The sequence below is a fragment of the Perna viridis genome, chromosome 2, assembly GCF_037379345.1.
Source record: "Perna viridis isolate PV_CMFRI_1.1 ecotype Kerala chromosome 2, ASM3737934v1, whole genome shotgun sequence".
Lineage (NCBI taxonomy): Eukaryota > Metazoa > Mollusca > Bivalvia > Mytilida > Mytilidae > Perna > Perna viridis.
Genome location: NC_142446.1, coordinates 1,599,119 through 1,615,570, shown reverse-complemented (window position 1 = coordinate 1,615,570; position 16,452 = coordinate 1,599,119). Strand labels below are relative to the sequence as shown.

Here is a 16,452-nt window from a genome sequence, read left to right as displayed (position 1 = left end):
ACAGGTTTCAGAGAGTAGCTTTTCGCATATATCTTCAAAACCGTTAGGTTTAGCCAAATTCGTTCATAGCTGAAATGAACTGCAAAAGTCTTCAGGGATGAAAGTTGTCAGACGACTCATTGTAAGTGTTATTGTTCTTGAAATGGGAAAAATGACTTTTTTACAGTTTTCAGTCAATATCTTGAAAACTGTGATAGGTTAAAAGAAACTTTCAATTATTGAAATGATCCATATGATAAGTCCTACCGAAGTCTTCTTGAATCTAAATTGTTGGACTTCTTGTTAAATTTATTGCCTTTCAAAGGCAAAATTCAACCAGGTGAGCGAGTCAGGCTCCTGGGAGCCTCTTGTTTTTTTGTGTAACGTCTTGTTTTATTGGGTTCGCTACATTGTGTATATAGATCGTCTCTGTTTAGTGTATTCACGCTAGGCCATGTTTTTTTTTATTTTGACGTATTTGAATCATTAAACTGCTGACGCTACGGTATTTTTTTGCCGATATCAATTATTTCTCAATTATGTTTCATACATAAAATACGTTGAAGAAATACAAAAGGTGGAAATGTTTTAATATATAACAACTATAAAGAAGAAAATATATCACAATTCACTGAGCTTCCTTTAAAATAATAAACCAACATCATAATAAAAGTCATATCACATAAAACTTTCGGCCTATAAAGAAAGATGATACAATGAAAAATCAACGTACGTTTCACTGACATTAAAGAAATACATATGTACATATCACTAAATGTTAATGTACTAAATTTCATTTCAAATATTGCTATTAGTAAATTTCTACGTTTTGGACATTATGTCCTTAAAGAAAAATAAAAAAAACCACTAGATTTAAAGTTGAAAAATTCTTTATTATATCTCAATATCTTTATATATATATCCTGATCCGATTACAGCACAACAATGTCTCATTCTGTTTTTGCATTAAATTAGAAAAAAAAACATACAATGAATCTTTATTTTTATTGAAATACTGTTAAAAATCTTTTCAAAATGCATTGTCTGCGAAAACAAATGAACTTATGAAATGCACGTCCAACTATGTAAGATCTTACGTAAATCTAAGAATACCATTCCATATAGCTGCCTGCTTAACATATATAGTTTTAATACTTCAATGGACCGAACTTCATCATATGCTTTATAAAAAGTAGAATTTCTATTTTTTATGCAATGGAAATAAGTAATGAAAAATATAATGTTGGTTCTTCATTTGACTGCAGATGAACGATGAAGATCGGGTAGATTCGAAGTATCTAAAATATATGTCAAACAACCACTAGACAGACTGACAAAGTCTTGTCACATCTGGAAACCTTCAATATTCCAAATCTACAAATGTGAAGCTAAAAGGACAAATGTTTTGATTTGTGCTTTTCGAGAGAATTGTCTGCCCTAGCACATTTGTTGTTTTACTAAAAAAAAGATTTGAAAAGAAATCTGGTCTTTCTGTCATATTTCTGGAGTGAATAACGATGTCATAGTGGTTGATATTTTTCAGATCATGCTTCAAATACTACCTGAATATTGTATCAGTAAGTAATAAGTCACCATCTATTGTATCAGTAAATTATAAGTCACCATCTATTGTATCAGTAAGTAACTAGTCACCATCTATTGTATCAGTAAGTTATAAGTCACCATCTATTGTATCAGTAAGTAATAAGTCACCATCTATTGTATCAGTAAGTTATAAGTCACCATCTATTGTATCAGTAAGTAATAAGTCACCATCTATTGTATCAGTAAGTCACCATCTATTGTATCAGTAAGTAAGAAGTCACCATCTATTGTATCAGTAAGTAATAAGTCACCATCTATTGTATCAGTAAGTTATAAGTCACCATCTATTGTATCAGTAAGTAATAAGTCACCATCTATTGTATCAGTAATTATAAGTCACCAACTATTGTATCAGTAAGTAATAAGTCACCATCTATTGTATCAGTAAATTATAAGTCACCATCTATTGTATCAGTAAGTTATAACGTTATATGGAATAGACCTTAATACTTTAATTATATCATTTCAATTGTCACAATCGAGATTGACAAAGAAGGTCATACAATAATACTTTTGATTCTATCACAACAAACGTTCAAGTCAGGACGGAATAAGTAAATAAAACCATTCAGCAATCGAGTCAAAGCCTGTCATAGACTCGAGATCATTAATAATTAGATGTTTCAATAAAAATATTAAACCATTAAAAAATCAAAATGGAATTTTTATTCACAAAATAAAAAAAAAATCTTATACAGACGGATCCTGGATTTTGCACATGTTCAAGTGTACTTTATATTACTTATAAATGCTTTTTTCAATAATTAACCTGATATATATGTCCTAAATCTAATGACCCAAGGAGGACTGTTATGGCCCGAGGCAACGCCGAGGACCGTTACAGGATCCAAAGGGCTATAATTATTGACTGAGGATATATAACAGGTGTTCCAAGTGGCCATAATTACTGACTGAGGATATATAAGAGGTATATTATGAACACATTTCTTTATAAATTTATTAACCAGTTTTACAGACCGTTGCTTGTCTCATAAATGAAATTGACATCCATATACACGCACCCATTTACTTAGCGATGATGTAACATTGCCTGTAATGTACCGGTCCGAAAAGTAATAAAGTCTTAATCGACCGGTTAATCCTATTATAATTTAATCTGTTTTGTAATAAACTTTCTGATTAGTTAGTTTTCTTTGAGCAAACCAGGTTATTTTGTATAACCTGGCTTGGTACTATGACGTCATAAGCATCGATTGATAGTTGCATTCCGCGATTCAAATAACCTCAGACAAAACATGAGATGTTGAATCAATTATTGAAAATATGAACTGTCATTCATTAGAAAATTGTAAGGAATGTTTAGGTTATTTCGTATGACCTGTTAAAAAGTTAAAAACATTTCTTAAATGGACTGGCAAGGATAATAATGCAAAGTATGTAGTTATATTAACCAGGCAAAGAGTAATCAAGGGAACCAAGGTTATAGCGGTAATCAAAAGAATGTAATCCAGGGACAAAGACCAGACATGGAAAACAGACATACACAACAAAGAACATAAAGTAACTAAAATCATACATAAAAAGTAACAAAAGCAAATGAGCAGCTCGGACTCCACTAAAAACTGGGAGCATGGACCAGGTGCACAGGTAGGGTATGCGTCCTCTGCTTTTCTAGAAACACCCGCCGAGTTGCTCATAAAAAGTAAAGCCCGGGGTAGACAAACGAGGGAAGGAAATCTATGACCCGTTGAATAAATCAGTTTTCATAGTGCTGATGGATACATCATAACGATCCACGTGTAAGTATGTAGTTATATAAACCAGGAACAGTATTTAGTTATATGAACCAGGCAAAGTATGTAATTTAATATACCAGGCAAAGTATGTAATTTTATACACCAGTTCTATAAACCAGGCAGATATGTCCATAATGTAATCAACTGTTTGATAATGTATGTTACAATACACATAACCACACAAGAGATTCAATCACTCAAATGTGTTAATTGTACTAAGTAATCATACTTGCCTTTTTACGTAATTGTTTAGGAAATAAATTCCCTTTTGTTAATCTCTGGATCCGCCCTGGTTTGATTGCAGAAAAACATCGTATAAAGGTATTTAAAACCTTAAAAACAAATCGCAATGAATAAAGTGTAAAAAAAAACCTTTACAACCCAATTCTCATGACCAAATTTGCACATGTATGTAAATTTTGTCATGAGAATGGGATTCACGATATCCATGTAAAAAGCTCATAATCAACAATATTTAAGACAGTTCGAAACACATGCATGCACACACAAGCAAAAACCAATATGCGTCTCTTGACCTGTAGACATGCATTTAAAGACCAGTGCATTATTAAGAAAAATTCTGAATATCCATAACATTGTCATTTCAATTGATTTTTTTATAATTTAATCTTTTGTTAACATGGTGCCAAAAATTGTAATTGCATAGTATTTTCATTTAATATTCATGTCGTGTTTTCACAAAAAATCTGATTCGGAAACAACTATTCAAAACGATCGGAGAAAAGAAGACACCTGGACACTGTTGAGTTTTTCCTAAAATCTTCAATTTCAAGCGATCAGTACACGGTTTCATAAAAAGTCTCATATTAAGCTGGAGGTATTTGTTGGTTTGGTGCGGTGTTATTGACTAGTTGTGAAGATTTTTGTGGCGCAACCGTCAATCTGGTCTTCTTCTTGTAATATATCGTTATCATCACGACAATGACACCGATGAAGACACCGATGAAGATACCAATGATTCGTCCTATATTGCTTCTATCTTCACTTTCGGATTCTAAAAAGAAAAAAAAGTCACTTTCAATATATATATATATATATATATATATAAACATTAACATAAACATGATGCCATAAATCAGTCAACTGTTTTTTATTATCCCATTACTCTCTTTACACAATTACCAAAAAATTCTTGCAAAAAGAAAAGTGCAGATGTATTTGTTTCTTTTGATTATTTTATGTAGATTTGTCGGACTCAAATCTATTCGTTTCTTTTAGTAAAAAAATTGAAAATTGGTGATCGGATGTTTGTTTTACAGTAATTTCCAAACTGTATGGAGTAACATTGCTGTTATAAATATACTTATTATCTATGACATTTCTTAACACCATATTTGCTTATTTCTAAATGTGTCAAAGCCTCTCAAAATTCATAATACGGTTATTGTACCCCATAAATAGTTATACCAATTAATTGTTTCTATTGTGATTTCATTATTGAAAATGATATTGGTCATTTTTTCCATTTTGTCCCTTATCCCTTATATATAAATCTACGAAACATTTGAATGGAAAAATTGAACTGGCTTCTAAATAATGTTATTTTTGATATCGACCGGAACGCAACATGAATATTTCTGTTTAAACTTGTTTTTGAGTAAATGCAGGTTCAGAGGGATTTCCCTCTTATTGCTTAGTGATTTGTTTCAAGCATCACCACCACATCCGCATTTGATTTTCTTCCTTCTAACCACCATGGCCTGCTTATTTCCTCCCTTCCTCATTGCTATGTTTGAATTATTGTCGTAAAATTGTAATAATTGAAGTAAAGTTTTTTAGGAAAAAAATTACCATCCTACGAACAGTCCCGTTCTAAGTTTGTTTTGTTTGTTTGTTGGGGTTTAACGTCCGAGCAGCAATATTTCAGCTATATTCAGACAATGAACATGAAATTGATGATAAAATGAACATGAAATGATGAAATGAAAAAGGGATGGGACACAAGGACAATGGGGTCGAAAATTTTGATTGCCACTGGAAATAAGGAGAGGTGGGTAGGGTCGGGCAATTTAGCTTCCTGTGGCGGAGCCCTATGATTCCTACTCCGGGAGAATACCACAGTAGGGTTCTTTAACGTGCGAGGAACGTGGCATCTTTCCCAAAACGATGCACTACTATGGTTTGCGGTCAGGTTTTCCGTATTATAGCCTGACAACCCCAACACGCCAGGGGTACCCCATTCCACCACCTGGGGTACACATCCCAGTTGCTCTGTGGGCAGAGCGCCCTAGGCCCCGGCTAGGGTTCTGAGCACTATTTAGTCGCCTTTTACGACAAGCTTCGCGCTGCTGCAGGCCTATACTTTTAACACCCAGACCTGCACGGGGCGAAAAAAAATGTAGAAGATATCTTATAAACATAGCTACCTGAGATGACGGTCTCGCAGTTGGTTCCTGTATAGTCATCTGTACATGTACAGCTGTAGGAAAAGGCGTAGTTTGTGCAGGTACCATTGTTTTGACAGATGTTTACAGTACAAAGGTCTATATCTAAAACATGTATTGTAGTGTATTTACTATATGTGAATCAGGAATTAAGTAGTCTGTAAGAGAAGTAATTCTCACTGCTATGAGTAGATATGCAGTATTTTTATGACTGTAGAAAGTTAAGGTTTTAAGGCATCGATGTGGCTTAATTTTTCACAACCCAGTAAACTAAAGAAAAAAACATTTTCGGACCAATTAAATAAAACTGGGGCACAATTTCATTAGTAATTCACATAAAAATGTTAACAGGTCTATTAGCTATTTTGTAAACTTTTTAATTTTTTATTGTTTAGATAAACTAAAACATGAAATATTTAAGATTGTATTTCCTCAAAATCTCGTTGCAGTCAGATATTTAAATAACATGAAAAGAAGTATAGAACAATATAAAATAATTAGATGATGTTTCTAGTTTCTAATGTTAGGGCCATTGACATAGACCAGTTAAATATGACATAAAATTTAAACACAAACGACAAATCACATATGTATAAAAAGCACCCAAAAGTAAACAATGAATACTTGAAGTCAGATTCACTTCTTATTATTCTTGAATTTGTTTCTAATAAAAAAAATTATAAAGACCTACCAGAAGTTTCTATAGGACAAGACTTACTTGGAAGTGGATCTTCGGAAGTCCCATAGAACGTTAGATACCATGAATTTACTGTCACTGTAAAAATTGATCATTAAATAATAACACAATGAAACAAAGCTTACATCTGGCACTACACAAAATCTCTCTTACACACTGTTTAAGAGGTGGATTATTTCATGTCATGTTCTCACCCATTGCCTTATTCTTACAAATATGTTACATCGTACAGTGGTTTTAATATACTGTGTACTGTAGTCTGAATATACAGCGTACAGTAGTCAAAATCGTACAAGTGCTCACTTGTACACAGGCAAAATTATTTCACGTGAAATTCGGGTGAATGGAGCCTTCACGTAAAATTCACACGAAATGTTCACATGAAATTCGTGTTTAGTGAATTTCTCATGAAACTCATGTTAATTTCATGTGAATTTCATATGAATTTCATGTGCAGCTCGATTAACATGAATTTCACGTGACAAATATTTGCCTGTGTAAACATTGATATACAATGAGGAGGAGTAATTACAAAGTGGATCCATACAAAAACATTTTTTTGAAGAAGATAAATTGACTGAACTAATGTTTTTATTTTTGTCTGTTTAACACATCAGAATAAAAAGTTAAGTAATGTATTTTTTCATTCATTATGAAAAGTCATTACTATACATGTAATTTACTGTACATAGAAAACATATGTTTAGGAACGCAATTGAAATATACTTTATGCCTATAAAAACACATGAAAACAGTCTTTTTTTTAATTATATGAAGAAAAAATTCTTTTAATATATTAAGTGCAATGATGGAAATACAGGTGTGTACATGTACATTTTTTTGCTAGTAGTTTTAGGCAACCAAACACAGAGAGACTATGTAGCAGGGGGATCCAAAAGCATTCGGTGTAGTTACATTGCGTGGAACATAAAATTTACAACGTGGACAAAAGGGCCGACATGATATAACACAACAAATGCATCAAGGGTTTAAACTGAATCCAAAATTGTTTTAAAATACTTTCCGAGATCACCAAAAGGTCTTCAATAAGTGTTAGTAACACACCTTAAGGCAAGCTCTGAAAGTTGCTGACAACAAAAGTAATAGAATCCACAGTAATATAACGATGACAATTCTTCAAAGGGACACATTAATGACCATCTATACTACAGTGTTCTCTAGATAAACAAGTACGTCATTTATTCAATTAACTTAAATACTCCAATTAAGTTAAAACCTTGAACATTACTTTTTAAATGAACTTAAGTTATAATTTAAAGACTATATATATTATATAAATAATAGTGATTTACCGAATATTCGCAGTGTAATAAATTTCGATAATTCACTCTTAGTTGATTCTTTTGATTACCGATATAACCTTGGTTCCCTTGATTACTCTTTCTATAAGTTATTTCGCTATCCAGCTTCATAAATTTATGTTATGCACGGTTCGAAAGTGTAACAAAGAGCCTATTAAATTTGTGCATGTTGTTAAATTTTACTTAAAATTTAAAATACTACCATTTCTATCCAAAAAATCAATATTTGCAATTATAAACGTCCGACAAAGTCTCATTTTATGGACTGTTTATCAAAGTCTTGATTGAAACTAGCGACACTCGGTATACACATTCCTTTCTCTTCTGCAGTAATGTGTAAAATGTATTTGGTCATTCCAAAATTTCCTTATTACTTTCTATGCACAATCTTACTTTTAAAAATGTCACTGGCATAATCTGAACTGAAGATATTTTTTACCATTAAAACGAAAAATGTTGAAATGAATTTGTGTCGCTTGATGATGTTCTACAGTATCAATTTCAGAAGTGTCAGAGAGTTCAGTACAGAAGATGAAATATGGTCATAAATTTGTGACGTCATCAGTTTTCTTGGTAATTAACTTGTCAATATTTATCTATTTTCAGTTAAAAATCTTTTTTCAAAATAAACAATAAAATTTCAGATATTTTTCTCACTATTTGTGAAATAATGAAAATCAATTTTAGAAAAAAGATTTTTTGAAGAAATGTGATTTTGCATAGAAACTAAGGGAATATTTACAAGTGACCGATTACTATTGGCATATCACTGTAAGTTTGGTTTTAAAGCAACATTAACGTCATCAAACGAAGGTGCAAAATGGCTGTTTAATAAAAGTGTGAAACATGTCCTAATTGATAATAGGTGAAATTACTATAGGCAAACACTGCGATGACCGAGCAAAATAATTTTTATAGGACTGGAAACGTCCAACGTCTGAAAACGATCATTGATATCAGTATATTGTCTCGGAGAATATCGTTACAAGGAAATGCATGAAGTATTTAGCAACAATTATAAATATTATAAAATTGTAACAAATTTCAGTCAAATTTAAAGCAGAAGGAAATACAACTGGTTACAAATTTCACAAAGCTAATCCTGTTACAAAATTTAAATAGTTAAAACGGGTGAAATGAAACCAAAAATGTAGTTACATGTATACAACACACAACCCAGCTACATTCGACTACTTATATTTGTATATGAAGATACAAATTTTGTGCCTTAATTTCGAAACATATGTATTGGTGTTCATTGCTGGGCAAAAACAGTTCTACGGAAATGTCTCCAGTTTATCTTTTGCATTTTGAGGAGAACCTGTTAAAACAGACAATCACTTACATTGTATATACGTAGCAATGAGAAGAGTTTAAAAGAATAATCAAGTGAACCAAGATTCGAGCAGAATATAATCCAATGATAAAGTACATGGAAAACACACATACACAGCAAAGGACATGAAATAACCAAAATAGCATGCACAAAGAAACAAAAGCAAATGAGCAACTCGGAACTACACCAAAAACTTGGATACCGGTAGCGAAAGCGTCCATTGCTTTTCTAGAAACACCCGCCGTGTTACTGTTACTCATAAAATGTCAAGTACACAAAAGAGGGATTGACAACTATGACACGTGAACAAATCGGTTCTCATGGTGCAGATAGATATAGCGTAACGACCCACGAGTTCATGATGATGACAATAAAACATAAATATAGTGATTAAAACAATACTAAATAAGGATGTTACAATCTTTCAAAATACAAGAGTACTTCAAATGCTTAATTTTATCAGAGATAGTCTAAATTTTTCAATTTAGTTTTTATAAAATAACCAAGAAGAACTGCAACATAGTAAACAAGAGGCTCTCGAAGAGCCTGAATCGCTCACCTGGCAAACCATGCCATATTAACTAAGTTAACAAAGGTATCATGCTTTGTTACCATGTTTGACAAAAATATGCTGAAAAATAGCATAAATTGATGAATGCTGTAAGTTCAACTAAGTACCTAAGTCACTATAAAATGTATGAAAACAAAGTGTTTTTAAAACCTCTGGAAAAAATGTGGACAGGGGTCCCCCTATGCCCTAATATTCCACCGGGTCTGAGGGGCATCACCCAGTGTACACTTGCTGAAAAACAACGTTCGTCATCACCATTTAACTTAGATTGCCATGTTTCAAAAAAAAAAACAAAACAAAACAAAAAAAAAACAAAACAAAACAAAACAAACAAACAAACAAACAAAAAACAAACAAACAAACAAACAAACAAAAACAACAAAAAAAAACAAAAACAAAACAAAAATCATTGGAATCCGAGCAACTGCAGGAAATTTTCGCAAAATGACCGCCTAAAATAACTTCACTATTGCCTGTCAACTCAAAATATTCATCATAGCCAGTATTCCACAGTTTAGTTTAGTTCCGCACTTTTTGCTAGGTATGAAAAATGACATTAATGGAAACTGGTGGTTGCTATAGTAATTAAAAATGATGTTTCTATTGTAGATAACACATTTTCTGAAAAAGGACACTTTTAAAGGTATTTTGCAATGTTTCATATATTTTCAATGTTGAAGGGGCTTTTTTCAATGATCCCGATGTAGCAAAAACATTGTCTACTATACATGGCAAATATGTTGTCGTACCAGCAGACAAAGCCCAAAACAACATTGTTTTTGCCTGCAAAACGTTTTATATCCAATGTTTATTATCAGAGGTAGACGTAGAAAATAATAGCAGTGATAAGACCTATACTGCTACCACTCTCCCCAAAGAAGAGATTGTGGAAAACTATAAATCTGTGCTATCCTCTTTTGGTCTCTCTACCAAGGACGATGATTGTGATTTACCGTCTATGTACTGGATTCCTAAACTTCACAAGAATCCATACAAACAACGTTTCATAGCTGGATCTGCAAAATGTACCACCAAACCTCTTTCAAAACTTTTAACTTCTATACTCACAACGGTCAAAGAGGATCTGCAGTCCTACCACAAGACTTGTTACTCCCGTAGTGGTATTAATTCAATGTGGATCCTGAAAAATTCGAAAGATCTTTTGGAGACAATCAGTTCAAGACTATTATCTGAATATAATAGCATTAAAACCTATGATTTTTCAACACTGTATACTTCTATTCCCAATACTCAGTTAAAATCACGACTTAAAAACATTATACATCGTTGTTTTTCCAAAAAAGATGGCACACCTAGATACAAATATATAGTTCTTGGTAGAGATTCTTCATACTTTGTAAGAAATAATTCCAAATCATCTTCCAAATATACAGAGGAAGATGTTTACAAAATGCTTGAATTTTTAATCGACAACATATTTGTCCAGTGTGGCGGACGTGTTTTTCAACAAACAGTCGGCATTCCAATGGGAACAAATTGTGCTCCTTGACTTGCTGACCTATTCGTTCACTCTTATGAGGCTGACTTGATAGCTGATCTGATCAGAAAGAAAGAATATCGTTTGGCTAGATCCTTCAATCTCAGTTTCCGCTATATAGATGACGTATTATCTTTAAACAATCCTAATTTCGGGGATTTGATACATCGCATCTACCCAAAAGAACTTGAGATAAAGGATACTACAGACACTGTGAAGTCAGCCTCATATCTTGACCTACACTTAGAAATCGATGGTAAAGGAAAACTATTGACCAAACTTTACGACAAACGTGATGACTTTTCATTCAGAATTGTCAACTTTCCTTTCATCTGTGGCAACATCCCTTCGGTTCCTGCGTATGGAGTGTTCATATCACAACTCATACGTTATGCCAGAGCTTGCCGAAACTACGCAGACTTTTTGTATTGCGCTAGAACTCTAACAAATAGGCTTCTGGAACAGGGTTATGTTGTTACAAGATTGAAGTCATTACTACAGAAGTTTTATGGTCGTCATCATGAACTCGTGGATCGTTATGGTGTATCCATCAGCACCATGAAAACTGATTTATTCAACGGGTCATAGTTTTCCTTCCCTCGTTTGTCTACCCCGGACTTGACTTTTAATGAGCAACTCGGCGGATGTTTCTAGAAAAGCAGATGACGCTTACCCTACCGGTGCACCTGGTCCATGCTCCCAGAGTCCGAGTTGCTCATTTACTTGTTTTACTTTGTATGTTTTCCATGTGTGGTCTTTGTCCCTGGATTACATTCTTTTGATTACCGCTATAACCTTGGTTCTCTTGATTACTCTTTGACGTCATTGCGAATGTGAAAGTAAGTCAATTTTTTACCATGCTAAATTGGATGAGTGGATTCCAAAGTGAAATAGCTCGAAATCTAACCGGCGATGCCCATATGAGGAAGGGGTTTACCAAAGAAAAAGTTTTGACAGTTTCAGGGCATGAAATAAAAATATTTGACTTTTTTTAACCTGATTTTATCAACTTTTTACAAATCTTAGCATATTTTTGCATGGTTTCTATGGTAACCATTTTTGTTGAGGGTAAATTATTTCCAGAAAATTTTTACTATATTCTGAAGGCCTTGGCTTGAGCTATTTCTAGATATATAGATTTACAGATGCTTGACAATTTTTTAAATTGAAAAATGTTACAAAGTATCAGATTACAAGACCACAACTACACAGTTCTACAATACTTTGGAGTGTTATGAGTAGCTTTCATCTTCATAATCTTTCAGGGGACATAACACCTACATCAGGTGACGAATTATTTTCAAAATTTCGGCATATATCCGTCTTCTGATTGTGATCAATATTACATTATACAAAATTATTTGCAAGAAAACTATGTTTTGACCGATATGTTCCATTTCTAGTAACAGAGTCCATGTTTATTCACAGATCAAAAACAAACGGTCATTTTGTGCAGGATACCCAGAAAAACAATCGTACCTCCTTTCATTGAATTCTCTGCAGTAGTTTGTGAGGAGGAGATTTTTTAAAGTAATAACATTAAAAACAGGAAATAACATCCAAAAGAGCAATAAATCCAGCATAGGTCAACTGATATTCACCAAAATTTGACCACAGATAAATCTCATCATACTCAACATTTAACCTAACGATTGGAGATATATGCAAGAAACTTCTGTCTGACCCCTATGTCCTTTTCTTTAGCAACGGCAGTCATGTTTTTCGACAGATCAAAAATCAAAGAACAGACTTTTTGCAGATGATTTTTGAAAAATTATTAACGACGACGGACGTCAAGTGATGGCAATAGCTAACCCGGCCTACGGTCGGGTCAGCTAAAAGGTTTGTGCTGTTAATGCTTAAAGCAAACCACTCCTACAAAACTACTTACAGAAATTAAATGTACAGGAAATAAGAGTATATTTAAAAATTTAAAACGTGAAGTATTGGTCAACTGTTTTTTCCTTTATGCAACTTAATATTAGAAAGAAGGAGAAGCGAATGACCTTATTTTTAAAAACTAATCTTCTTGATAAAAAACGATAAATATTTACCAATGGAAAGGCCTTGGTATGATTTAAACTTCAGAGTCCATGTTCCTAATGGGTTTTCCCGCCAAAAATGTACTGACATGAATGTCCATTTCAAAGTATCAGCAGATGTATACACTGTAGCATCATTGTATCTATAATGCAGCAAGTGAGTCTCTGTTCCTGAGGGGGAAATCAGATTTATTTCGGTAACTCCACGGTACTTTGTCCAGTTAAAATCTATCTCAACAGTGACATGTTCCAAGTAGGTAATTGTAGAACAGTCAGAAGATGTCACTACCTTTGTTTGAGTCCTATATGCAGATCCAGACGTTGATCTAAAATACATTAAGAAACCATGTCAGATATTGGTAGTAACTAAACAAATAGAGAAAATTTAAAACTATACTTTATGTGTTACGAGAAAGCAACCCCACCGGGATAAATATTGTCAGCTCAAGGCCATCCATGTGTCTTCTATGAACAACGAAGATACCCTCACACCACAGGGCAGGCTGCAGCTGGCCCCAGACCTAATACCACAGGGCAGGCTGTAGCTGGCCCCAAAACAACACTATACACATGCATAGCTACAATAATACATTTTGTATTATATATAATGCTTTAGATTTATTTGTATCTACTTCTATTTTTACGTCAGTCGAATGTACACTGATTAACACACACCCTTCAATGTGTTTTGATGCTCTGTCCTGTTTATACATTTTTGGAGTATATGCAAGAATCACTAGTGTAGTGCATATCGATAAACATCAAGGAGTTACCCTGCTTCTGACTATGTTGATATGAGTTACCCTGAACTATTATAACATTACCTGCTACTGCTTGTGTTAAAGGGGGTCACTTGAACCTTTGAAATTCTTTCTGCTATTATTTGTATTCAAATGATTAATTCTGAATTTTTGGAATTTGTTCTGTTACTATTTGTGTTAAAATGATTTACATGATTTTTTGGAATTTGTTCTGCTACTATTTATGTTAAAGGGAGTTACCTGAACTTTGGAATTTGTTCTGCTACTGTTTGTTTTAAGGGAGTAACCTTGAACTTTTGGAATTTGTTCTGCTACTGTTTGTGTTAATGGAAGTTACCTGAACTTTTGGAATTTGTTCTGCTACTGTTTGTGTTAAATAGAGTAACCCTGATTTTTTTGCAATTTGTTCTGTTACCTGAACTTTTGGGACTTACCCTGCTCCTGTTTGTGCTGATAGTGTACAATTCTGTTGTGTTGGAACTAATATCCAATTTCTTGCCCTGCTCACCATTGCCTCGGCATCCATAAGACCAAAACCAAGAACTTGACTAACTAAAATTACAACTATGAGGAGTACACCTTTTTCATCATTTTGTTATGAAAGGCAGCTTAAAAAAATGATTTGTAAATGAAAAAAAATGCATTTATATCATTAGGCCAAGAAAAAAATCTGTGTTTCCGCTAACATGTTTTATAACAAACAGGGTCGGTAGGACTAGGAAAATTTTTTTTTTCTATTTTTTTTACTGAATTGTGGTGGAGGTATTTTTTTGGTCATTAGAAACCAATGTAAGATTATTGCATTTAATCTATATGTATTTTGCTTTTATCATTATGCTATCAACTTAAGGTTAATCGAGTATCAATGTTTTGCTTTACCCCTTTAAATATATTATAGCATATAGATAATGCATTTAACATTCTTGTTATAGTCCATTTCATTTCTATAGGATTATGAAAAAAAATCTTTAAAAATCAGATTTTGTCAAAATTAAAAAAAAACCCTACATTTTCAAGATCATACGAACTCATGAAGCATTTACCAAAACCTTTCATATAGAGATTAAACAAAAAGTTTCCCATTACCCCTTATGCAAAATTTTCAATTTTAATGCCTATATATTTTGTAGGAGTGACCAGGTAAAAGTAATAGCTATTTGAATATAAATAAAAATAAAAAACTATGTGGTTTTGGTCTTTTTTAAGCGTGCCATGTTATGACATATTTTAAATATCAAAAGCCCCTTAATGGATTGAACACATGTCATGCTAAAGATACACCAAAAGCACATGATTTTTATTTTAGTTTACATGTACCGGCGCTATTCCTTTTACCTGAGCACTCCTACAGTAAATATGGCAATATTAATATGAATTATGCATTAGAGGTAATGGGAAACTTTTTTATTTTATGAAGATTTTTTTCGTTAATTTTTTACAGAGTTCGTATGATTTTAGAAATGTGTTTGCCAAAATGTTAATAAATTCTGATGTAAATATGATTTTTTGAGAATTTTTTTTTCATAGTCCTATTGAAATCAAATGGACTATAGTTAAACTTTGATCACAAGACAATCATATTTCTCTCAAATAAATCGGAGTAAATCTTTTGCACTTCGATGCGTACCACATGGTATTGTATTAAGCAATAACAATAGCTGATTCAATCTGATATGAAATGGTCTATATTCGGAAACTTACTAAGACGCGCATCTATCAAAAAGGTTGATCTTGGTGTAAATGATAATCGTATTTGATGTATAAATATACAAAAAATGTAATAAATTGGATGCACGAGATCTGAAAATTTATTACCATTTTCTCAATGTAATAAATACTTATTTTTTTTATTTCGAAGCCTTACCAATTAATTCTACGGAAGAAAACATAACGAATTACTGAACAATAGCCATGTTTAAAAGGTACGAAGGAACTAAATACAAATAAAATATGAATAAAACGTAAAAATATTGAAAAATATTTGTCCAAATTTTCGGCCGGACGACCTTTGTCGGGGGGCAGGAGTATTGAGTAGAAAACTGTCGATCACTACCAGAGACAAGGTGCCTTCAAAATTGTTCTTGGTCATTGTGAAATATGCGTCAATTCAAGATGAACATTTATAAAACGAAAACCGAGTGAAATCCAGTCAAGGTGAAAATAATAAATAATGCTGGTTTTTGGCATTCATTCCCAAGGGATGGGCAATCCCAAGAAAGCTGATGATACGCTGTTATTTTTCGTCTGAATATGTTTCTAAAATGACTTTCATGTCGTCAACTCAGTGGTTTGCCTCTCGAAAATGTTCCCCGACTGAACAATCCTTTACATTTAGTGACACATTGTCTGTGTTCTACAAAATGATCTCCCAACCACCGATATGTCTCGCCCCCGTAAACCACAGCGTAGACGTTTTCTGAGATACATGTAAAACCATCTTTTAATTTAAAGACGTTTGCTTGCCCGTCGACCTCATCAG

At 33.0% G+C, this 16,452-nt stretch overlaps 1 protein-coding gene across 3 annotated transcripts in view; it reads right to left on the bottom strand.

Annotated features, from left to right (window-relative positions):
- Positions 1-552: 552 nt before the first annotated feature.
- The window catches only part of LOC148623257 (proprotein convertase subtilisin/kexin type 4-like), a 46,607-nt gene continuing 30,707 nt past the window's right edge, over positions 553-16,452 (bottom strand). For 2 of the 3 annotated variants that reach the window (XM_088564969.1, XM_088564972.1), the window contains exons 11-15: positions 14,408-14,537; positions 13,225-13,538; positions 6,465-6,521; positions 5,729-5,851; positions 553-4,356 (exon numbers count right to left, since the gene is read on the bottom strand). In XM_088564969.1, coding sequence (XP_088421095.1) covers positions 4,169-4,356; positions 5,729-5,851; positions 6,465-6,521; positions 13,225-13,538; positions 14,408-14,537 — 812 coding nt within the window. In that variant the 3' untranslated portion in view covers positions 553-4,168. The remainder of the gene's footprint in view (positions 4,357-5,728; positions 5,852-6,464; positions 6,522-13,224; positions 13,539-14,407; positions 14,538-16,452) is intronic. The other variant, XM_088564970.1, reaches the window with a different exon arrangement.